Genomic DNA, 26309 nt, shown 5'->3' with positions numbered 1-26309 from the left:
TTTGACTCCTGGGAGTAATGCAGCATTGGGAGTGCCTGGGGGAACAGAAGCAGGAAGGCTTGGCCAGGTGTCATTAACATCTTGCTTACTGACTTCCCAACAAAATGCCAGGTGGCCAACTGGAAGTGGTAGTGCAGCTGATAAAAAACAGGCAGCTCAGAGGATGCAACTAAAGACCCCAAGGAGAAGGCCCCTGACACAAGATAAGTGCATTGGAGGACTCGGGGATGGGAGGTGGATGCCTTGGGCAGGGGAAATCACACAAGAAAACCTGAAATAAATATTTACACATTTTTGACACACTTCTGGTCCTGAATCCAGATCCCAGAAACTGTCGTCTGTTGGGGAAGCCATCACTGCTCCCCAAATATGATAAAAATTGATGTTGAATCAGTCTATATAATTTGAATGCAAACTATCCAGTTAGAGAGCTGGGATGGCTGTTTGTACTGTCTGCAATTTAGAATTACAAATGACCGCATTAGGTTGGGAACTGAATGGATAAATTCCCCTTTGTATCTTAACTGCATTTCTTCTCACTCAGATTCCAGCAGCTTGTGCTGGTTAGGAATAACTCCATAGCTTCTGTGAATTCCCTCCATAATTCCCTACAGGATTAGTGATACAGTGAAAAAGTGTAAAAGTCTGAAAAAAGTCTTTTACGTTTTTCATTGGGGATTACCACAGGGATTACAGCAAGAGACCAGGAAATCCCCAATGGAATTATGGGCTTGATATCTGGTCAGTTGTCTGAGGGAGAGGGCAAACTATTGGATTCAAATATAAGCATTTTGTGGGTTTTCTCTGTATTTATGCTTGATTAGCAATTTCTTTCCAAGTGTCACTGTGTAAGGGATGAGGGAGGTGACAAACAAGTCGTACTTCTAAACTGTTTGATGGACATTTAAATGACCATTGCTAACTGTTAATTGGGCCTGTTTTGGATGGCCAGTTAAATGCTTCTGGGCCTGGAGACTCCTTTTGATGCCATTTCTACCTATCTATTGATAATGGACACAAATAATTTGCTGACACTCAGGCTTCCTGGTATAAAGAAGTCAACAGGTTCAAGACATCCCATCAACTATGTCTCCTTTCAGCATCATGACCTTCAAAGGGATGGACAGAACCTCAATCCACTTCAGGTCACAGCAGGAATTAGCCCCATCTACTCTTCTGCACGGAGATCAGTGTTTCCAGGCCCCATCCAATTTTTAGTCTCTGCCAAACCTTCCCATTGTTCCCTCGGCCTTAGTTCCCACCGCTTACTGATGATCTTGTGCTAGATTTTGTTAACGAGTGGTAATACCATTTATTTCGTTAAACAATTTGCAGTCCCAAAGTCATTTACTAAGACAGAGCTCAGCGATGTAGTTAAACATTATTTCTGTACCTGTTGAACCAGCAAAGTACACACACCATCCTTGAAGTCATGCTTCTCATCAAACATTATTTCTCTATCATCCTTGTACCAGATGATGGATGTTTCTTTTTTGATGTTAGCCACCTAAGTAGAAAGAAAAGAGAAGTTAGATCACAGGATGGTTTGGCTCTTGTTTTATTCTGAACCTTTCGACAAAAATAACATTTGACTTCTCTATTTGTTTTTGTTCCTTGATCCAAATTTCCAAACAACCCTTTTTTAAAAATTAACCCTTGGTACTGACCCATTTTGAGTTATTAACCTCTAATACTCGTATTGCATGATGGTTCTATATACCTTGGCTATCTCCTGTAACCATGTAAGTTCCTATTTTATGTATACCGGCCTTGGCAATGAGGGGCTGAAATTACATGGTAATTTTAATGGACTCCCATTGGACTTACCTGATGAAGGAGCAGCACTCCGAAAGCTCATGATTCCAAATAAACCTGTTGGACTTTAACCTGGCGTTGTGAGGCTTCTTACGATGCCCATCCCAGTCCAACACCAAGATAAAGGAGGCACACTAGCCTCAGGACTGTCAGGAGTTTTAAAAAATTCATTCATGGGAGTCACTGGCTGGCCAGCATTTATTGCCTATCCCTAGTTGCCCAAGGGCATTTGAGAGTCAACCACATTGCTGTGGCTCTGGAGTCACATGTAGGCCAGATCAGGTAAGGATGGCAGATTTTGGTCCCTAAAGGACATTTAGTGAATCAGATGGGTTTTGCTGACAATCGACAATGGTTTCATGGTCATCAGTAGATTCTTAATTCCAGATATTTTTTATTGAATTCAAATTCCCCCATCTGCTGTGGTGAGATTTGAACCCGGATCCCCAGAACATTAGCTGAGTTTGTGGATTAATAATTTAGTGACAATACCACTAAGCCATCACCAAGAGCAATATATCTCAGGTTTCAGACCTGAGTCATAGCTCAAACTCTTGAGCAATGGAAATTAATTTTGCTTTAATTGCTTGCATTAATTGCCCACTTAAAGACAGTGGACCAGGAAGGCCATCCATGTAAATTGCAAATAGTGGCAGTTAAATCAGCAGTTTTAAAGTTTCTGTGCTCTAGGGAGCTATGGGGATCAATGGACATATCCCTGCAGCATGGGGAATTTGATCTACTGACTAAATCACAAATGCAAACAAACAGGCATCCTGTTGATTTGATTGAAACTACTAAAGCCTTTAAAACTCCCTTAGTGTTCGGCACTTCCGTATTATTCCACACTTCGAAACATAGATTTCCCTCTTGGCAGGATCGCTGGCAATAAGTTGATATTATAGTTTAGCATCTAGATGTTTCACCCATCATTGACCCTATCTCTCGGACTCTGAACCATGGATATTTTTGGGTGGTCTCCCAGTGTTTTGGTCTAAATTTGGAGTTCACCAAAGGAAGTGGGGGATTGTGTTGGAAATTATTGCTGCTGCAGGGGACAGGAGCTTGCAGTAACTCAAACAATGAAGGTTAGAAAAACAATTGGCCAGAATCTTCCGATATGCAGAACAGCGAATGACTCAACTTAAGGCACTGATGTGCCTCTGGACCCTGAGGAAGTCTTGAACATGCACACGCATGCTGAGATTTTTGGTGAAGACGTAATTAAAAACAGATGCAAGCTGCAGAGTTGCAGTGAGCCATGACCTGGTCTGGGAGCTGTGACTTGAAGCTTCCTGTGTTCACCAAACATGGGGAGTTGTTTAACTGGAGCTAGACTCTGTGGCATCGAGATTTGTGGGTTAGGTTCTGTGTCCTACATGCAGGCTTGGGTGGCGTTGAAACTGCCGACCCCAGTGGCAGCTTTCTCAGCCGTATTTCTTGGTTGATTGATAAAAACCTGCAAGGGGTGGGTCCCACGACATCACAGTGCTGGGGTGAGCTTAGTATTTTTTAAATCTTAAGGCACATTTTTAAAGGCCACCCTGATACTCAGGAAGTTTCCATTTCTGATTGCTATTGTTACTCCTGGCTGGACGGCTGTATGATTCGCTATAACAGAGGGATGAGATGGCTGTATCCACATATACTTGGGCTATTCATGCTTTCCTTATCTGGGTTTTCACACAGACTTACTTAGAGCAGGTGTAAAGCCTGCCCAGGAGGTTAACTCTTCAGCAAATCAGCTGGTGTGTCACTGCCTTCAGTCACGGCAGATTTCAAAAGGAACAATTGTGCTTTACATTTCTCACACAAATCTCTATAATGGTAACACGCACGGTGGATGGGGGAAGATACTGTAGAACCGTTATGTTGTTGTGTCCACAACAGCTATACCACATACAATATAACATTTTACAAGTGTAACTAGCTTCAAGCATTATTAAGGCATAATGAGAAAAAACATGATATTTAACCTTATCATTACATCATTTAAATGTGCCAAAACAGATTTCCATGGACACACCCTTCCAATTTTCTGTCCCCAACAAAGAGTGAGGTTCCCTACCTACAGTGTTCTTAATATCTTGAATACTTGTAAGTGGAAATTTATAAGCAACGTTTTTAAGACGATGGGCAGAATTTTCCCTAAAATATGCAGTGTCACAGCGAGCAGTGTAGACGGAGAAAGAATGACTACAGCAATGATTTTAACTATAATAATGGCAATATTAGCATTAAAAAGCAATGGCGACTGAGAGTTAAGCATGCTGGGATTTTTGGTGAAGATGTAATTAAAAACAGATGCAAGCTGCAGAGTTGCAGTGAGCCATGACCTGGTCTGGGAGCTGTGACTTGAAGCTTCCTGTGTTCACCAAACATGGAGAGTTGTTTAGCTGGAGCTAGACTCTGTGGCATCGAGATTTGTGGGTTAGGCTCTGTGTCCTACATGCAGGCTTGGGTGGCGTTGAAACTGCCGACCCCAGTGGCAGCTTTCTCAGCCGTATTTCTTGGTTGATTGATAAAAACCTGCAAGGGGTGGGTCCCACGACATCACAGTGCTGGGGTGAGTTTAGTATTTTTTAAAGCTTAAGGCACATTGTTAAAGGCCACCCTAATACAAAAATTAAAAATAGAACCCCCCCCCCATACACAAGAGCCCATCACCTCCTACCTCCCCCCCTACTGCACTTCCCCCTGTCACTGCTCAGGCACTATCTTCTAGTGCTGCCCTCAGCACTTTCCCTGGCACTGCCCTGGCATGACCCTCTTCCCTCTGCATGATGCACTCACCTGGACTCCTCTGGCAGGTTGTACTTGCCAGGCGCACGTTGTGGGTGCCTTCAAGTCAACATGGATGGATAATGTAACATGGGGAGACTATCAGGATGAGAAGTCTGATAATTAGATGCTAATTTATTGTAATGGGTTTACCGATGTTGAACGTCGGGATTCCCATTACGTCACTGGTGGTGGAGGGGGGGCAGGGACAATTGTGTCCTGCCTTTACATCGGCCTGAAATGTGATTTGGGTCTTTTGCTGGATTTTCCATTCCCGTCACCGGGATTCCCATCTGAGGAAAATGGGAGCGGAGAATTCCCCGCTATGGTGTTCTTTCCATTCAGACCAAGATATCCAGCTCTAACAACTTAAATATGAACTATTTTTTTAAATACTTTTCCGTAGCAACAAAAGCATATTTAAGAATTGTTCCTTTTACCTTGCATTTCAAAAGTACACTGCAGTCATTATTAACTTCCCATCCAAGATACTCAACAAAGTGAGGACCTGTTAGCACAGGAGATATATCGTTACAAATAGAAAAAAAAAATCACATTTTTATCGCACAGTAATGGTAACTATGGAATTCATTGATCCAAGTTTAAATTCTGGCTTAACCTTTGAGGAAAATCCTTTAATGATTTTATTCAAATTGTTTTTCGCTGGTGTACAAAGTATTGCATTCGAAGCAATGATGTTATATTAAGTGGTTTCACTTAAAACTGGTATTGTACCAGATTTGAAGAGTTGGGATAATCATCTCAATTTTGCCTCATGGTAGTCATGAAAGTGGGCACCGAGGCAAACAGCAAGCCATCCTGTGCTGGGCTTCAGCTGTGTAGACTCAGTGAGGTTCTCACAGGAGGTTGCAGCTGGTCAGTGGGCAGCAGAAGAAAATCAGGCAACAGGAGGGAGCTGCTAGATACTGAGAGGAGCTCCTTGGCACTCTACTATGTAGCTAGTAAAGCAATTGCGAGGACCTTGTGATCAACAGAGCGGGGTGTCCTGGGGAAGGGGATGTCTAACCTTAAACAGAAGTAAAATACTGCAGATGCTGGAAATCTGAAACAAAAGTCAAGCGCTGGAAAAAGGCAGCAGGTCTGGCAGCATCCATGGAGCGAGAAACTGAAGAGTTAATGTTTCGAGTTGAATATGTCATCTTTTGAAGAAGAATCATATTTGACTCTATTTCTCTCCGCAGATGCTACCGGACCTCCTGAGGGGTAACCTTTCTTTGTGCAGACAAGAGAGGCACACTTGCTCTTCCAATTTACCTTTTGGTGTTTCTTCTAACCTACATCCTTCTGCACAGCTAGGTTGGCACAATGGAAAAGCCACAATGGCTACAGGCCTCTTATTAAAATCACAGTCAGGCTCCAGTGATATCATGGGAGCCAATCTGCATGCTTAAAGACCCAACCATTTCCGGCAGCTGTCCTTTCTGCCTGCTCGGTAGGACAGGTTAAAATTGAAGACCGCAGTGAATAAGGGGGTCAGCGTCAGATAAATTCTAAAGCAACTCTAACCACCTGCCCAGCTGCTTCGCACGGAAAACACAGAGTTAATATTGTCTCTATTCTGTCTTACTTTATTGATTAAAACAAGGAAATATTAACTGCTGTGCAATATATTACTCCGATTGTGCCATTACCTTGTTTCCTGATCCATTCGCCTCTCTGGAATTCCGCTTCTTTCTTCAGTTCCTTAAACACTGAAAAGAAAGATAAAGACTTAGACAGCAGGACAGTTGAACATTGTATGAAATCAACTTTCTTGAAGCTAAAATTAATCAATGTGAAATCTGATAATTATGCATAAGCGTGCTTTCAAATTTTGCAAGTGGTTTTGTTATTATGCATCCATTTCCATCCCACTTACATTTGTGTTACTGAAGGCTTTTACAGAGTTGCTCAAACGTTTGATAATTTTTGAAATAGATTGTTGTTAATTTGACAAATATAGTCAAAATGACCTGTGTTTTCCTGATGATGTGAACAGTTACCATACAAGTGCAAAGCTGTTTGGTAAATTCTCTTTACACTGCATTGATTCCCTCACATTTGCAAAGCATTGCAGTGCAAACATTGAAAAAAAAGAGAAGGAAAAGCCTGTTAAGAATTCGTTAATGTTCAGACCATTTATTTCTGTTAAAGCAGTGGGAACATTATTCAACTTAAAATAATTCGAAGGGGATAATGCCAATGTCTAGTCAGACCTGCTATTTATTTACTGTCTGCTAAAATCCATTGAAATATGGCCAGAACTTGGTTCTGCTGGACTGCTGCCAATGCTGCTCACATCCCCTTGTCCAAGATAAGTGATGTCAGGATGGAGAAGGATGTGAGTGCAGCCAGAGTCAGGATCTCCTACACTGGACGCCCACATTTTCCAGGCACAGTCGGTGACTGCCGTAGTACTGGAGGTTGGAACGCTAAATCAGATGAGATGTGCAGGCTTCCACGGGAGCATAGATGTGATGATTGAGGGTCCAGGAGAAGGAATTGGATTGGACACCAACAAGAAAAGGTTACATAAAAAAATTGGACCAGCCAGGTGTGCATGGGCAAGATGGGGATACAATGAAAGGCCCCATGAGGATCTTTGGGGAATGGGCACTTTGGAGATGGTAGGGTGGATGGAATCATTTGCTGCTTTGTTCTGCTTCATTTTCTCCTCTGTAAAAGTGAACCCATTTTCATGCCATGCATTAACTCTAAGGCTATGGGCCTCAAAGGAAAGAGGCAGGGAAAATTGAACCAAGTGGTGTTTACTGAGAACCAAGAACTATTCTTCAGGCCATATACTGTAGAGGTAAATGACATGCTGGAGTCATCTGCATTTGATCAATAATTGGGCATTGCAAGCTTTAGAAAAAGACTTGGAGGTGATGCAGGTTGCATTGCTAATAGCTGCACTTAAAACTAGACGCTTCATTCACACTTAGAGCATCCATTGTGACCCAACTCTACTGTTTATGATTTATTTTCGTGAAGACAAAAGCAGTAAAAGGACTCACCATCTCCAATCAGAACCAGGCTAGATTGGTTACTTGCTTTACCATCCTGGAGCTGTACAGTGTAAGTGCCTTCATCAATATCCTCCAGTTTCTCCATTGTCATTTCCACTAAACCAGTTTTTGGATCCACCTTTATCTTATATTTCTGAAAAGCAAAAAGGGAGCTTGAAACAAAATAAAAAGCAGCTTTACGTAAGGTTTCCTTATTCTGTGAACTATTTTGCAACTACACAAGGAATTCAGATTTCTGCCAGGCTGCTCTGGTTCCTCTTTCTCCCTCTGCTTGGAGCCTTCCTCAGTTCCTCAGTTAAAACTGAAAGCTCAATGTGTGGAAACTACTCGAATCAATCTGTATCTCACCATTTTGTGGCATTGGCTTTTGACCCTGTTTTGACCTCCAGGTTTTCAGGGCTGTGTTTTCTGTTTGAGATTTCTCTTGTATCTCCAGCAGATGCAGGAAGAAATTCACCAGAAAATACTGTGCTGGCCCTCTGTTTTCCTTCACCTCTTCACCAAGATTTTGCGCGGTAAGTAACAGGGAAGGTATGACGAGTTTAAGGCTGATTAGTGGGCATGGGAATCACAATGTGTGTTATAGATCCATAGAGGTTTACAGCCCAACTTGTCCATGCTGCCCTTTTTTTAAACCACTAAGCTAGTCCCAATTGCCTGCGTTTGGCCCATATCCCTCTATACTCTCATATCCCTCATGTTTAATGAGCATCTATTGAAAGTAATGCAGGCAACATGCAAGCTTAGTGCTGGTTGCTCATGATGGTGGCATTCAGTCCAGCACTAACTGTGCTCCTGAATGGCTCCATGCTCAGCTGGAGGGCCCCAAGTCTGTATGAAGTTAGTACCAATTAAAACTAAAGTCTGCAGCTCCGAAAGCTAGCCTGCGTTATTTTAAGGGAAGGAGGAGGAGCAGGAGCTCATTCCACCTGCAGGAAAACACATTCGGAGCAGGAAGAAACCTGAGGATGACACATCAGGCCAGAGAGTGGGTTTCTTTCTCCCTCTTCCCACCTGACTCTGCCCCATTACCCATACCGCAGCAACTCAAAGGGAATTGCAACTGTAATCTCCATGACTGGGAGAAAGAGAGTGGCCTGTCTAAACAACGCAACTCCTTCTTCCGAGGGTCCCAGCACTAATCCCTTCTGACTGAAAAAGTTTCTGTCACCTCCCCCGACAACACAATATTTCCACTAATTGTGCAGCGGCAAATAGATAGCCAAAACCACCTCACCTGAACAGTGAATGGTGATCCCTTTAAATAGCACTCATCGGTGGGCTGATGGAGTGGGGGGAGAAGGGGGTTCATGGAGTTTGGCTCTGCATGGTTACAAGAAACATCAACAGGGGTCGCGATGTCCAAATGACAAGGAGGGCATTTACACACTAACTTATCTGTCTCCTCTGCATGCTTCTGATGCTTGCATGAGACGTCCCTGCTATCGCCCTTCACAACATGGTGATCAGCACGGCAAGTGGACAATCCGCCATTTTTGAGGAGAACAGACTCCCACGGTGTCAGCACTACTTGCACTATGCAATCCACTTTTACAATGCACATCTCTACCCATAGGCTAGTGTCTTGCAAGGACAGTCAGCTGACTGAGATACATCATCCAGAACATTGCCTTTATTTGCACTTTAACAACATTAGATGACAGGAATATGTGTATTCCTAGCCACTAATGCGCATATTCCTGTCATCTAGTGTTGCTATGGAGCGGAATGAAATTTTAAAAAGTTAAAGGTCCATCTGGGCCAATGCAGTTGATTGCAGCGTGATCTATTGCACAGGCGAAGGTGTTTTTTAAATAGCCAGCTTTGTGGTTGCTTACTAAGTTATACGACAGTAAAGGCCAAACATTCACTGCAGCATTCCTCACTTGCCTAACATTTTCAAAAAACAAGCTGACCTCAGAAAATTAGCCTGAATTTGAACTTTTGGTCCCAAACAAGATGGATTCCACCAAATCCCAACCTTATTATCTTATGTGATAAGCCACAATTAAAAACATTAAAATACTTTTCCAGTATTAATTAATATTGGTGTCATTTACTGGCTCTCTTCCTGCTTCAATAATACTTTAAATATCAACTCGGCAATGTAATTTTCCAAAAATAAGCGGACTTGTAACAGAGTCTGCTGGTTTGAATACCAGGGCTGGCGGTCATTCCATAGTTTGCAGCTATTGCTGGAAAGAGATTTGGCTTGTATTTACTTGGCTGCTGAATGGAGTGGGTGGGGAGGTAATAACTGATATTTTGCACTTGTCCACTGCATCTTCTTTTCTTGATAGTCACTCACAGTCATCATGCTGAAGTCTGGCCTTACAGCTGAAAAACAAATTCTGGGAATTTCCTCAGGATCCAAACAAAGAACTACTGCAACTTCCCAAAGATTAGTGAAAATCTCAGATAGTTGCAAAACTGGATTGCCACTGAACCTCCGTCAACGTGGAAACTCCTCGCAGAACATTCCAGAGACAGGAAGGCCATAATACATGGCCATAATTAGATCACCAATGAGGTGAATGCATGCTTTCACTGAATCACTTGAGAATAAAACCCTTATCAACACTAGACTCACACTAATCCTGTAGGTTGGCTAAAAATGGAATAAAAATGAACTCATTTTAAAAAAGAAGGTTCATATTGACTTTCATCATTTCGTGAATAAGCTCTCTTATGGCTCACTGAGTAAATGCACTATGTAATAGTACTGAATTGTACAGGCCAGGGAGTACCAGATATGCTCACAGGTTTGCACTGATTGAGCTACCCGATATCAGGTCCACATTGAAAAGAGATAGAGAATCTGGTAAAATGGCGCAACAACAATAATCTCTCCCTCAATGTCACTAAAATGAAGGAGATAGTCATCGACTTCAGGAAACGTAGTGGAGGACATGCCTCTGTCTACATCAATGGTGATGAAGTGGAGATAGTCGAGAGCTTCAAGTTTCTAGGTGTTCAGGTCACCAACAGCCTGTCCTGGTCTCTCCATGCCGACACTATAGTTAAGAAAGCCCACCAACACCTCTACTTTCTCAGGAGGCTAAGGAAATTTGGCATGTCCGATACGACTCTCACCAATTTTTACAGATGCACCATAGAAAGCATTATATCCAGATGTATCACAGCTTGGTAGGGCTCCTGCTCTGACCAAGACTGCAAGAAAGTGCAAAGGTTCTGAACATAGCCCAGTCCATCACGCAAACCAGCCTCCCATCCATTGACTCCGTCTACACTTCCCGCTGCCTTGGAGAAGCAGCCAGCATAATCAAGGACCCCACACACCCTGGACATACTCTCTTAGACCTTCTTCCATCGGGAAAAAGATACAAGAGTCTGAGATCACGTACCAACCGACTCAAGAACAGCTTTTTCCCTGCTACCATCAGACTTTTGAATGGTCCTATCATACATTAAGTTGATCTTTCTGTATACCCCTAGCTATGACTATATTATATTCTGCACCCTATCCTCTCCTTCTCCCCGATGTACTTTATGAATAGTATGTTTTGTCTGTATGGTGCACAAGAAACAATACTTTCTGTATCCAGTACATGTGACAATAATAAATCAAATCAAATAATTGACAGGGACAGCACAATTTGTTTAAATATGTCAGAACAGGAAGGTGGCAGAAATCAGACCGGGTTCCCACTGCTGAGAATTATCCAGTTTTGGTGCTGACAGCTCAGTGTAGAACATAGAACATAGAACAGTACAGCACAGAACAGGCCCTTTGGCCCACGATGTTGTGCCGAGCTTTATCTGAAACCAAGATCAAGCTATCCCACTCCCTATCATCCTGGTGTGCTCCATGTGCCTATCCAATAACCGCTTAAATGTTCCTAAAGTGTCTGACTCCACTATCACTGCAGGCAGTCCATTCCACACCCCAACCACTCTCTGCGTAAAGAACCTACCTCTGATATCCTTCCTATATCTCCCACCACGAACCCTATAGTTATGCCCCCTTGTAATAGCTCCATCCACCCGAGGAAATAGTCTTTGAACATTCACTCTATCTATCCCCTTCATCATTTTATAAACCTCTATTAAGTCTCCCCTCAGCCTCCTCCGCTCCAGAGAGAACAGCCCTAGCTCCCTCAACCTTTCCTCATAAGACCTACCCTCCAAACCAGGCAGCATCCTGGTAAATCTCCTCTGCACTCTTTCCAGCGCTTCCACATCCTTCTTATAGTGAGGTGACCAGAACTGCACACAATATTCCAAATGTGGTCTCACCAAGGTCCTGTACAGTTGCAGCATAACCCCACGGCTCTTAAACTCCAACCCCCTGTTAATAAAAATTAACACACTATAGGCCTTCTTCACAGCTCTATCCACTTGAGTGGCAACCTTTAGAGATCTGTGGATATGGACCCCAAGATCTCTCTGTCCCTCCACAGTCTTCAGAACCCTACCTTTGACCCTGTAATCCACATTTAAATTAGTCCTACCAAAATGAATCCCCCTATTGCTATTGTTGAGAAACATAAGTGAAAGTCCAAGTTTCATAGTGCAGGTACACAAAGTTGAAAATGTAGATCTAAAATAGAAAGTGCTGGAAAATCTCAGCAGGTCTGACAGTATCTGAGGAGAGAGAATAGAGCCTTCCATAGATGCTGTCGGACTTGCTGAGATATTCCAGCATTTTCTGTTTATGTTTCAGATTCTAGCATCTGCAATAATTTGCTTGAAAATGTAGATGTTCGATGAGGAGAGGGTGAAGCTGAGTAGTTATATCCCACTGTCAAATAGCCTGCCTCGGTTCACACATGCTGAATAGCTATTTATGTGAGGTACCAGAGCTGCAAAGAAGTTTCAGCCCAACAGAGCTCCCTTCTTGCATTCGAGAGGAAGGCAGCAAAAGGAAAAACAAATCCAATTAACTTCTTCTCCTACATCCCCAAAAAATACATCTCGATTCTTTAGTATCATGACTGACAATCAAGTCTGCATCTTCCCCAGCTTGGCCTTGAAGCTTATGAAATGTGAACCTCCGCCAGCCTAATCGAGCTTATGGCTGCATTTACTGGCCCTGCCCACTGCCGGGATCATCCACTCCCATCGAAAATCAACGGACTTCTGGTTGTGCTGCCGAATTTCCCGCGCTGGGTCATAGAGTCATAGAGGTTTACAGCATGGAAACAGGCCCTTCGACCCAACTTGTCCATGCCGCCCTTTTTTTAAAAACCCCTAAGCTAATCCCAATTGCCCGCATTTGGCCCATATCCCTCGATACCATCGTACCCACGTAACTATCTAAATGCTTTTTAAAAGATAAAATTGTACCCGCCTCCACTACTACCTCGGGCAGCTTGTTCCAAACACTCACCACCCTCTGTGTGAAAAAATTGCCCCTCTGGACACTTTTGTATCTCTCCCCTCTCACCTTAAACCTATGCCCTCTAGTTTTAGACTCCCCTATCTTTGGCAAAAGATATTGACTATCTACCTTGTCTATGGCCCTCATTATTTTCTAGACCTCTATAAGAACATAATAAATAGGAGCAGGAGTAGGCCATCTAGCCCCTTGAGCCTGCCCCGCCATTCAATAAGATCATGGCTGATCTGAAGTGGATCAGTTCCACTTACCCGCCTGATCCCTATAACCCCTAATTCCCTTACCGATCAAGAATCCATCTATCCGTGATTTAAACATATTCAACGAGGTAGCCTCCACCACTTCAGTGGGCAGAGAATTCCAGAGATTCACCACCCTCTGAGAGAAGAAGTTCCTCCTCAACTCTGTCCTAAACTGACCCCCCTTTATTTTGAGGCTGTGCCCTCTAGTTCTAGCTTCCTTTCTAAGTGGAAAGAATCTCTCCACCTCTACCCTATCAAGCCCCTTCATTATCTTATAGGTCTCTATAAGATCCCCCCTCAGCCTTCTAAATTCCAATGAGTACAAACCCAATCTGCTCAGTCTCTCCTCATAATCAACACCCCTCATCTCTGGTATCAACCTGGTGAACCTTCTCTGCACTCCCTCCAAGGCCAATATATCCTTCCGCAAATAAGGGGACCAATACTGCACACAGTATTCCAGCTGCGGCCTCACCAATGCCCTGTACAGATGCAGCAAGACATCTCTGCGTTTATATTCTATCCCCCTTGCGATATAGGCCAACATCCCATTTGCCTTCTTGATCACCTGTTGCACCTGCAGACTGGGTTTTTGCGTCTCATGCACAAGGACCCCCAGGTCCCTCTGCACAGTAGCATGTTGTAATTTTTTTCCATTTAGATAATAATCCAATTTACTATTATTTCCTCCAAAGTGAATAACCTCGCATTTGTCAACATTATACTCCATCTGCCAGATCCTCGCCCACTCACTCAGCCTGTCCAAATCTCTCTGCAGACCTTCTACGCCCTCCACACGATTCACTTTTCCACTTATCTTTGTGTCGTCTGCAAACTTTGTTACCCTACACTCAGTCCCCTCCTCCAGATCGTCTATATAAATGGTAAATAGTTGAGGCCCCAGTACCGATCCCTGCGGCATGCCACTAGTTACCATCCGCCAACCAGAAAAGCACCCATTTATTCCGACTCTCTGCTTCCTGTCAGATAGCCAATCCCCAATCCACGCTAACACCCTACCCCCAACTCCGTGGTCACCCCTCAGCCTTCTACGCTCCAGAGAAAAAAGTCCCAGTCTATTCAGCCTCTCCTTATAACTCAATCCATCAAGTCCCGGTAGCATCCTCGTAAATCTTTTCTGCACTCTTTCTTGTTTAATAATATCCTTTCTATAATAGGGTGACCAGAATTGCACACAGTATTCCAAGTGTGGCCTTACCAATGTCTTGTACAACTTCAACAAGACGTCTCAACTCCTGTATTCAATGTTCTGACCGATGAAACCAAGCATGCTGAATGCCTTCTTCACCACTCTGTCCACCTGTGACTCCACTTTCAAGGAGCTATGAACATGTACCCCTAGATCTCTTTGTTCTGTAACTCTCCCCAATGCCCTACCATTAACTGAGTAAGTCCTGCCCTGGTTCAATCTACCAAAATGCACCACCTCACATTTGTCCAAATTAAACTCCATCTGCTATTTGTCAGCTTACTGGCCCAATTGATCAAGATCCCGTTGCAATTGGAGATAACTTTCTTCACTGTCCACTATGCCACCAATCTTGGTGTCATCTGCAAACTTACTAACCATGCCCCCTATATTCTCATCCAAATCATTAATATAAATGACAAATAACAGTGGGCCCAGCTCTGATCCCTGAGGCACACCGCTGGTCACAGGCCTCCAGTTTGAAAAACAACTCTCTACAACCACCCTCTCTCATGGCAGGGGTCCTGCCACGACAGGGCCAGAAAATCCTGACCTCAGTTACTGTGACTGCCTGAATAGTTCAACGTTAGCATGGTGGTACAGTGGTTAGCGCTGCTACCTTATAGCGCCAGGGATCCAGGTTCAATTCCAGCCTCGGATCACTGTCTGTGTGGAGTTTGCACATTCTCCCCGTGTCTGTGTGGGTTTCCTCCGGGTGCTCTGGTTTCCTTCCGCAGTCCAAAGATGTGCAGGTTAGGTGGATTGGCCATTCTAATTTGTCCCTTAGTGTCGGGGAATTAACAGGGTAAATACGTGGGGTTCCGGGATAGGGCCTGGGTGGGATTGTTGTTGGTGCAGGCTCGATGGGCCAGATGGCTTCTTTCTGCACTGTGGGAATCCTACGATTCTCTGACCACTCCTTTATTTTTTAAAAATCCATCTCAACAGCTAGGTCAAGGAAAGGCTATTTTACAATCAATCCATTATTTTGAGCAAGATTGAGGGTTGATGAGCAGGTTGTCTGTGCCAATAATGTTGCATTGCGATTAAAGCACCACACTCTACATTGTTTCTAAGTTAGACAACAACATGGAAGTAGGTCTGCTGATATCATGCAATACTGTGTTTCGAGCACCCAAAATGCTGGAAATGCCCAGCAGGACAGGCAGCATCAGCGAAGAGGGAAAGACAGTGAACATTTCACGTTGATCACCTTTCATCAAAACTCTGTTGTCTTGAGAGCAGCTCCTACCAACTAAACCACGGGTGGAGGAAAGGATGAAAAAATCCAAAATACACTTGTTTCCTATCCTCACTGATGAATGGCTGTGTAATCAATGTGAGGGAAAGGGGGGCTGGCAGAGGATATTAACTTTAAGAAGACATATCTGGAGTAAAATACGCTTACTATGATTTGAAAATTCAAAATAGTTATGCTAACTGGATGATGTTTCTACTCCATTCCTGGGCCACATTTGAAACCTCAAGAATTTCTCCATTCCAGATATCCCAGAATTGTAAATGTGTTGGTGACAATTTCCTGTGTTTACTAATTCTACTGGAACTGTTAACATATTCCTTCAAAATCCATTTTCAGTACTGCTATCCTTAACTCTGGTGATACAGAGTCGACAAATAAGTACACATTCTTGTTAAATAAATTCTGAGCTTCAAGTATTCGCAAGAAACCCACCTCGTCATTTTTAATCTCCTTGTCATTAAATACAAATTTACATTGTCCATTTGGAGAGAGATGTTCGGCCTCCAACCAGAACCGCACTTGTCCCTTCTCCAGTAGCTCAACTGCTAGTTCTGACTTCAGAGGTACAACTGTTAACACAAGCAATATGATCATTTATCACTCTGTCAACTTTATGTTACATTAAATAGAGTTCTGACATTAAATCACAAGTATTACAACAAGCATAACTCCAGGAGATGACGAGGTTTAGAATGCTTACCTGGGAATTTATGTTCGTGACTAAGTTCAAGCAGACGCAGTAGCTCTGCAAAGACAAGAGAAAAACAAGTTTTAACAATTTTAATAATTTCTGGAAAGCTACATGAAGATCTTCCTCCCAAGTTGTTAACTTAAATATAAAACCATAAAATCAGGTTGCAATCTATTGAAATGGATTCAGTGACACAATAACAACGAGTTGCATTTGGGAACTCCAAACTCACTGGGGGGAATCTTACAAAAAATGGCAGTGTTGTTTCCAGCGCGCAAACCGACATGTTTCTCAGAGAAACACATCGGGTTTCTCCCCAGAATCTACCACACTCTGTCAAAAAAAAGCAAGGAGGGATGTTTCACTCCGTCGGGAGCGGAGCCTCAATTTGCGCAAAGCCCGGCTGCACTGAGATTGGATCGCCATCTTTAAAGGGCGCCTTGATCTAAACGTGAATAAATCTTCCTGCCAGCCCACCACGGAGGTCTCAGCAGCTCCCATCCCCACCCCCAAACAAAGTTGGCACTTCTCTTACCATCATGCCCACCCTTTGGCCCCCCCATCATCAACCTGTTCTCTCCCCCAGATCATCGGCCCCTTCTCTCCCTCCTCCCCTCTGCCCCCACAGACAGTCAGTGTCAAATTTTCATGTCCATATATGGAAAGGAGCCACGCTAAGCCTTTAAATCATTTTCAACAACAAATTATTTGGTTGCAATAAGCTGCAACCATTTGCCAGACCTTTACCAGGAATGCACAGTCCACATTTCAGATACAGACCACAGAGGTTACTGCTGAAAAGGTTCTGAATTTAACACTATTTCCTACTTTTTAAGAATATTGCATCTTATTCAGGAGCAATACTTTATTAAAAGGAGACATAGAAGATATTTGGTGACAAGGTAAATCTCAAAGAGCAAGTTCTAGAAAACCTTGCAACCAGGAGTGGGGGAGCCAGGGACCACAGGTGGCCTGAAGTTTCCTTCTGGAGATGAAGGAGCAGTCTGGCTCCTCCTAGTCCCACCAGTTTTAAGAAAAGATATAAAAAAACATATATCTTCAGGAGTCATCCCTAACTCCTGTTCCCAATTCCTTCGCTTGGCACTTGGCAAGAAAGGCACAGTACCCTTGCCACTCAGACCACTTTTTCAAATTGCAATCAGGCCTGATTGATGTCATTGGACCCAATCTTCACATTTAAAAAAGGAGGCTGCCTGGTCTGAAGATGTGCCCTTCCTGCCCGTTTAAAACTGAGATGAGAAATCCAACTTCTGCATAGAGCGCCTTCGTTTTTTATATTCTCCATGATGGTCAAAAATGCAGCGGGAACCGTAGCTCTAGGCCTGATTTCATTCAGCATTGTCTTAAAAATCTATTAGCAGTATCTGTAAATTGGATTGGTAAATACAATTTAATATACCTGCTTCATCTATGGTATAGCTGGAAGAAACTCCATCTGTCCCAGTGACAACACAAGAGTATATACCCAAATCATCCTTCCCTGGGTCATTGAAAATCATTTTAGTCCTATTTGAGAAAGAAAGAATTCACGATATTTGAACACATTGTATATATGTTGTTGAGTAGCATATTCGATGTAAAGTTTTGTATTAGTTGTGTTATTTCCTTTTGTTTTCCTTCTCTCTATTTAACAAATGACTTTTCCATGAAACATTGTTAGTATAATGATTAAACTTCGATATGGTGCAACACAGTGTGACAAAGCTTGTTGAAGTATGCAGCACTAGATATCAAACTAATAATAGTACATCTGTCAGCGTGCGCATTGGACAATCAGATAAATCAAGTTGCACGCTCTCCAGGCCAAAACACTGATGAATTAACAAATGCTTCAATAATCTTTTATCTTATTAATGTTCTGATGTAATTAATAAATACATAGCCCTGGAAATAATGTGGATGACAGGGATCTCGCCTCCCAATGGTCGCTTTTCTCTTGTTGACCCGACTCAATTACATTCCAATCGGGCAGTGTTGGGCCTCCCATCCAATTAAGCCCCGAGTAGAACGGAAATACCACCCTGAGAGCTGCTGGCCAATCAGAGCAGATCTTCAGTATCAAGGAACACCCCCCCCCCAACCTCTCCTGACACTCCAGGAGTGGTGGCCTCTGCCGATATTAAACCAGGCCTTAACCAGGGATTACCATCGAATCACTGGAAAGAGGTGAGTTTGAGTGGGATGGGGATCAGGGGAAAGGTGTCGCTGGCAATGGTTGGAAGGGAGTCAGAAGCAGGGGCAGACATGTAACTCATTGCACCGCCCCTTAACCTGCATCATCCCCTTCCCCCACACCCCACCACCCCGATACCAGGTCTCTCGATTAGACACAGAGTGCCCATGAATGAGGGAATCCCCTGGAAAACCTAAGAAGATTTGCTGGGCGACTTCCCCAGATGGTAAGTCCCCCACCCTCCTTTGGTTAAATACCAGCAATGGCAGGATGAGCGAGGTCTGTAAGTGGCCACTAAAGGGCCTGAATTGACCTCTGAATGGAAAATCTGCCCAAATATTGTGCCCTGGATTTAACTGGAGGGAGGCGGGGACGACCAGATCTCCACCCGACATTCTCCTGCTTGATCAACATCCCAATTACCCAGCTCCAAATTCAACTGAACGTGGGCGGGTGGAGAGGTGGGGGGAACATTACATTCTGCCCATTGGCAAACACAGGAGAGTCAAATACACTGATGCAGAATGGAGCCTACTTAAACATTTTTGATTTCACATATTTTCAATTATCTCCAAGCATAGAACATCTTTTCCTTGGTTGATGCCATTCTTTTCTCTGCCTACATAAACTGCTTTTTATTTCACCAATTGTATCCAGCACTACAAATAAAATAACAGGATCTCCCTGAAAGAAACAGTGTAGGTTGGCAGCAGGTTTCAACATAACAACAGAAAAATATAATTACTTTCCGCCTTTTGTCTCCGCAGTAACTCTTGATGAGTCAATGAGTTCTTCATAATTCTTAGACCAAACAAACTTCGAACCATCAGGCATGTCGGCACACTCAAAGTTCAGAGAAATAACTCCATCGTCATCCACATTGACAGCAATCTCCTTAGTATCTGAAAAAAGACAGAAAGGATTATTTGCAGAATTCTAATTTTCCTTATACATCAGGGGGGGACTGATCAATCTGACTGTCAGTACTTGTGAAAAAGAACTTTTCCCACATATCCTGACTTGCCTGCAGAACAGTGTGTTTGGTGGGAGTCTCACATGATTTCACTTCTTGCAATCCCACATCTATTCAGGAGAACCCCTTTCCCCATGGCACAGAGCTAAACAGACAGGCCTTCTTGGTCATGTGATCTTTTCTGCTGTGTGACAAATGCAATTTGGAGTTGCAGACCAAAGGAAGTAAAAAGCAATGTGGATAAAGGGGAACCTGCAGATGTGCCGCAATCAAAAAGCATTTGATAAGGTGCCACATCAAGTGTTACGATGCAAAGTAAGGTGTAGGGGTAACATATTTGCATGGACAGAAGATTGGTTTGCTAATAGGAAATAGAGATTTGACATAAGTGGATAAAAGCAAATTACTGCAGATGCTGGAATCTGAAACCAAAAGAAAAAAATGTTGGAAAATCTCAGCAGGTCTGGCAGCATCTGTAAGAAGGGAAAAGAGCTGATGTTTCGAGTCCAGATGACCCTTTGTCAAAGCTGACAAAGCTGACCCCTCCAGCTTTGACAAAGGGTCATCTGGACTCGAAACGTCAGCTCTTTTCTCTCCTTATAGATGCTGCCAGACCTGCTGAGATTTTCCAGCATTTTCTCTTTTGGTTTGGCATAAGTGGGTCATTTTCAAGTTGGCAAGTTGTGATGAATGGAACGCTACAGGGATCAGTGCTGAGGCCTCAACTATTTACAAATGATATCAATGACTTGGATGAAGGGACAGAATGTATGATTGCAAAATTTGCTGTTTCAAAGATAGGTAGAAAAGTAAGTTGTGAAGAGGATATAAGGAGTCTGCAAATGGACATAGATGTGTTCAGTGAGTGGACAAAAAACTGTCAGATGGAGTAAAATGTGGGACAACATGAACTTGTCACTATGGCAGGAAGAATAGAAAATCAGCATCTTATTTAAACAGAGAGATTCCAAAACTGCAGAACTCTGTACATGGGGATCTGGTACACAAATTGGGAAAAGCAAGGGTGCAGTTACAGCAAGTGATTGGAAAGGCAAATGGAATGTTGTTGTTTATTGCAAGGGGAATGGAGTATAAAAGTAGGAATTTTTCTTACGGTTATACAGGACACTGGTGAGATCACATTTGGAATATTGTTCACAGTTTTGGTCTCCTTATTTAAGAAAGGATATAAATGTAGTTCAGAGAAGGCTCCCGTGTCTGATAACTGGGATGGGGGGCTTATCTTATGAGGAAAGTTTGGACTGAGCCTGCATCCACTGGAGTTTAAAAGAATGAGAGGTGATCTTATTGAAACATATGGGCTGGAATCTTGCCACCGTTCATGCCGGTGGGATTTTCCCATCCCGCTGCAGTGAACGCAAATTTGGCTGGCCGCCAAATTCTCCAACTTCGCTGCAGCAGGAGTGTGGCGTAAACAGCAGGTAAGATGGCGCCCATGGGAACCTAAGAGGACTTGACAGGGTGGATGCAGAATGGATGTTTCTCCTTGTGGGAGTGACTAGAACTAGGGGACACAGTTTAAAAATAAGATGGAGATGAGGAGACATTTATTTTCTCTCAGGGGGTTGTGAGTCTTTGGAGCTCGCTTCCCTGGAGGCAAGGTCATTGTATATTAATGCAAAGGCAAATAGATTATTGACTAACAAGGGAGTCAAAGGTTTTCAGAAGTAGACTGAAAGTGGGATTGAGCACAGAATCTGATCAGCCATGAATTTATTTAACAGCAGAGCAGATTTGAAGGGCCACGTAACCTACTCCTGCTCCTAATTTATATGTTCTTATGTTTATATATATATATATATATATTCAGGGGTTGGAGCGGTTTTTTGAAAACAGAAGCTCAAGTCTCAATGCTGCCATTGTTTCTTCTTAACTGGTATCTGGGTTCCAATGTTATAGTTACCTCTTTCTACCCACCCAGATTCTATGGCTTGCTGCCTCTCTCTACCCACTCTGAGGTAATTTTCAGGAGTACTGACTCTTTGAACACACTGTTTGTGTGATTTACCATTAGATTTGTGTGAGAAAGGTTTTACATGTCGTAACAATTCCCCCAATGTTGTGCACAGGAGTTAGTGAAATCCTAAGTATGTTTGTCAGGCAGGTTTTTGCAACAAAAATTACTATCCACATTACAATTATCTACATTTTAGATTACCTCTCTGGGTAGCATAAGAAAAAGCCTTACACAAAACATTGCCTTTATTTGTAGAATAGTTTATTTCTAGAATTTTTTTAAAAAGTCATTTATGGGATGTGGGCCAGCATTTATTGCACAGGAGAATGGCTTACTAGGCCATTTCAGAGGGCATTTAAGAGTCAGCCACATTGCTGTGGGTCTGGAGCCCCAAAGAGGCCATACGTCTGGAGTCACATATAGGTCAGACCAGGTAAGGACAGCAGATTTCCGAAGGAAATTAGTAAACCTAATGGGTTTTTATGACCATCGTTTCACGGTCATCATTAGACTTGGGATCTTCCAGCCGCGTTCGCCCCAAAACTGGAAAACCCCATCTGAGGTCAACGGCTCTTTGCACGGTCTGCCCCCGCCCACTCCGATTCGCATGGCAGCCGGGACAGGAAAATTCCGGTCCTAATGTTTTATTAAATTTAAATTCCACCATCTGCCATGGGTGGAATTTGAACCCGGGTCCCCAGAGCAATACCCTAGGTTTCTGGATTATAATATATATTTCTAATTGTCCTTTTTCATTGCTATATTGTACTACCATACATATAAGACCAACAATTGGGAGTCCAAATTATCCACTAATTTCCATGATCCTCCAATCTGACAGACAATAAACTTTTTGTATAAAAAGAAAACTTGAGAATTTTATTGCTCCTCTCTGATATTTTTGGAAAGAGATTAGCAAAGAGGTTGTTTAGTTCTCTAATGAACACATGATGATCTTTGAAACCATCTTTATGGCTTTTTTATGGATAGTTCCCAAGGGAGACAACTCAAAATTGAAAGTTAAACTCCAGGAATTATCCAAAGTTGATAACCCTGCAGTCAGTATTAATAGCAGGATAAGCAAAGAATGGAAAATATGTAATTAAAAACAGAACATGCGGAAACCTTGCTCATTAGCTGGGTTGGTAATAACAACCTGAGTTATACAAACCAGCAAATATAAGATTTAATTCTGGGAACAGGATGTTCAAAGGCCAGTAGGGATGGGAACTAAGGTAGGTGGGTGTAATTTTATGCTGTTGGCCATTGTTCTAGTTTTCAACACTGTCTCACAATCGAGTTATTTCCAAGAATCTATTAATCAGAGGCTGACAGCACCCCAGACCCCACCAAGCCAGTTTTGGGAGCATTGCAGTTGTCCGGAGGTGGTCTCCCAGTAGCAGACTGAGAAACAAGTGCTTTGTAGCGTATTGAAATTGCATTGTGCATTTTGTCCATGTAAGGCAACGATACATTCATATACCAGGACAGGGAGTCTAGAAGGAGAATAAAGGAATCTTGGTTTGAACAGCATTTGTAGTTTTGATTCTGAATGTTTCTTACTGAATCTTACTGTTTCTACCCAAGAACGTCACATGCTCCAGGATGCCTTTGAGGTCCCCCCAACCCCAGTCCTTCCACGTAATTAGCCACAGATATGGCTCTAGGCCATCCTGTGGGAGGACCCTCTCCATAACAGCGGTCCAGGAGCTGTGGCCATTTCTTATTTCAAATATTTTAAGAGTACTGAGAGGACGTGCACAGATGGAGGTGCCCCCTCACTCACTTACCCACAAAAGCAGGCTCCAGCTGCTTCTGTGCCTCCTACAGGGCCATGTAGCTTCAAAAGTCCATCTGTCACCATCTTTAACTGAAGGCGAGCTTGCCCTCTGTCAGAATTGGCCTAACAATGTCGAGTTGTGCTCTTAACAAGGTGCAAGGTTGGGACTCGCACATGATGCCAAAGTTGGGATCCTAACCCAAAATGGAAAATCCTGCCCTAGAGTTGTGCTAACCAAGATAACCCGAGTTAGAGCAGAATGCCTTGGTGCTTTTGGACTAAGCAGGGAAATATCAACTCATTAAGACGTTTGATTCATGCTTGGCTCAATGCCAGACGTCCCAGGCACCCTCTAATACCTTACCTAAGTATACATTCTTCACGTGGGAGACTGGATAATATCAGTGAGCTATGTAACCTCACAGTGCATCAGAGCTGAGCCTGGCTCGCACACAGAATAATTTCAGCTGGATCACTATCAGGTGGAGAACCCTGGTCAAATTTCTTCTCTCTCAGGGGCATTCGGGTTAATTGCAATATCTAATTGCTGTCACAGCTGGGAATCAGCTAACTCAACACAGACAGGGTGTTATAATTTTTGGATTTGTGTTAGATATTTTCTTAGGTTTAGTGGTGCCAGTCAGTCTGCAGAATATATTAAGGAATATGTAGGCTCAATATCAAATCATACAGCAATTGAACCCAGGGCACGAAATGGATGGTAAACTCTTGGTGTCTGAATTGAATATTGTGTCTTCCCCATTTGTTTTCAACTACACTTCTTTAAGCAGCAAGGCAATAGCACCTGAATGAGATGAGGGCAGGTCCAAGTCAATAATCTGCTTTATTTAACTCAGCAAGTGCAGAGTGAGTTAAAATCAAAACTCACTTACTTATTTAACTTCAATCAGGCTCTTGGGTTGAGGGTGGCAGGTGGGGACCTTATCGATTCAGTCCATGGTGGGAAGGCCCATGGATGGCCATCCCACCCCAATGCCAACTAATGCCCTTAAGTGGCCAATTAATGGTTACTTAAGAGTTTCATCCCTTAATGGCTACTGGTATAAAAACAGCAGCAGACAGAGAGTTTGCCATGCAAGGAGCACAAGCAAACCCTGGCAGGTTTGTCTGCAGCTCCCAGAGGGGAACCCCTCATTCAAAGGTACTCAGTGCATAGTCGAGGGACCTGGCATCAGGAAGGAGCAGGCCACTGACCTGCCCTTGTTTCCAATCCTCATCCACACCCCTCCCCCATGACCCCTACCCTGCTGTTACTCGTCTTGATCTGGCATCGAGTGGGGCTTCAGGTGGGTGTCATACAGTGCTGGATTTAAGCATAAGCTAAACAAGCTACAGCTTAGGGCCTCACAATCCGCAGGGGCCTCACAAAATTTCAGAAGGTTTACAATGAAGAGAACATTTAAGAGCGGATACCAGAAAAGAAAAAGAAAGCACCAGCTTGAAGAGCAAAAGAGCAACTCAAAAAATTACCAAAAGTTGACAGTTACTTTACTCCAGAAACAGATAAGGATCCACAAACCCAAGGTGATCAGCAAAGTCCAAAACAACCACAGCCTAGTGCCTCTGCTACTGAGACAACAGAGTCTGGAATCTCAGCTGAGGAAAACACTGGAAGTGGTGCAAATGTGAGCATTGCAGAGCCGACATCCACAGTTGAAACAACAAAATTCATGAAACTCAATGATGTAGGTCAATGGGGTGTCTTAACCGAGGATGAACTCCTCGGTTATCAGTAAATGCATTCATTTGAAAATAATTTGTATTTTTCACTTTAAATACCTTGCTATTAAATAATTAAAAGGCATAATTATGTTTTCAATTTTTTTGTGGCGACCCAAGGTCCTGTTTTGGTACACACCTTTGTGAGACCTTTTGGTGTAACTTTTTAACAAGGGGCCTCCAAGCTTTATATAGCTTAGGGCCTCACCAAGTCTAAATCCGGCACTGGTGTCATACCAACAGCAGCCACTGCCTTCCCCATGGCACTGCTGTTCAATAGAACGAATACTTTCTGATTGGCCAACATTTCCTGGCAGGTGGACTTTCATCCCTGGCATCTTTGATCCTGGGCAAGGCCCACTGCTGGCCTATCAAGTGCCTGATTGGTGCATAATGCAGTGGATCTTCCCGAAGAGGGGCAATGTAAACTCATCAGCTCTCCAGCCAAGATGGCTGAGAACCTGATTGCCTCCACAAGATGCCGCCCCCTTGTCAATAAGATAATTTCTCTATTGTCACTTGTTTCTGCAAACTGGCAAAACAAACCTGGGGGTGTTTCTGCGGTGACTGGCTCTGTTAAATCAGATGGTTTTCCAACCCCTGCCCTGTTCACAGCTCGCACACGGAAAACATAGATCACGCCTTCTTTCAGCCCTTGTACCTGTTGGCGATATTAAGGTATGAGTGAGACTTTGAAATGATTTAAAATTTAATTTGTCAGTGGCTTTTGATCAACATTTCACCAATGTATATGATAGAGAACATCAAGCTGCTTGCCAACTTTCACATGCAATTAAATACCCATCTCCTTCCACATCCTTCAGCTCAGGGCCTTGTAGTAAACAATCTGCATCAAAGGAAGAAGTCTAACATCCTTGCAGTGGAGCCCTCAAACAAATGTGGCGCCTCCTGTTCACAAATGCAAAGATCCTGACTGTTGTCTCAGGCGTGGGCACTGCACACCGATTTTTTGGCTTTTACAAATATGGTGCTTATTGAACACGCACTCGTGATCTGCCAAACTGACAGCCAGTGAGGCCAGTTAGCACCTTTCTGGATAAACAGTAAATGCCATATGGATCAGACTTTGCTAAAATAACTGAAATGTCAACCTCAGAAGAGGACTAGATGGTCTGCCTTTGATAATTGATATGTAGTCCCCTTTGTAAAATTGGAATGTCGACATGATGCAAATTGTGTACATTTCATCAAACAAACGTAACCTGAAAAATTGTGTTCATCAAATTAATTTAAGA

At 43.2% G+C, this 26309-nt stretch overlaps 1 protein-coding gene across 2 annotated transcripts in view; it reads right to left on the bottom strand.

The window, feature by feature from the left end:
- myom1b (myomesin 1b) overlaps nucleotides 1-26309 on the bottom strand; it is a 129725-nt gene that overhangs the window by 14699 nt on the left and 88717 nt on the right. For both annotated transcript variants that reach the window (XM_078216063.1, XM_078216064.1), the window contains 9 exons: nucleotides 25600-25714; nucleotides 19328-19484; nucleotides 17809-17915; nucleotides 16398-16442; nucleotides 16130-16266; nucleotides 7614-7758; nucleotides 6249-6308; nucleotides 5037-5104; nucleotides 1394-1507 (listed from right to left, as the gene is read on the bottom strand). In XM_078216063.1, coding sequence (XP_078072189.1) covers nucleotides 1394-1507; nucleotides 5037-5104; nucleotides 6249-6308; nucleotides 7614-7758; nucleotides 16130-16266; nucleotides 16398-16442; nucleotides 17809-17915; nucleotides 19328-19484; nucleotides 25600-25714 — 948 coding nt within the window. The remainder of the gene's footprint in view (nucleotides 1-1393; nucleotides 1508-5036; nucleotides 5105-6248; nucleotides 6309-7613; nucleotides 7759-16129; nucleotides 16267-16397; nucleotides 16443-17808; nucleotides 17916-19327; nucleotides 19485-25599; nucleotides 25715-26309) is intronic.

The sequence above is a fragment of the Mustelus asterias genome, chromosome 7 (assembly GCF_964213995.1).
Source record: "Mustelus asterias chromosome 7, sMusAst1.hap1.1, whole genome shotgun sequence".
NCBI classification, from domain to species: domain Eukaryota; kingdom Metazoa; phylum Chordata; class Chondrichthyes; order Carcharhiniformes; family Triakidae; genus Mustelus; species Mustelus asterias.
Note: the sequence above shows the minus strand (reverse complement) of the source record. Positions and strands in the feature narration are given on the sequence as shown.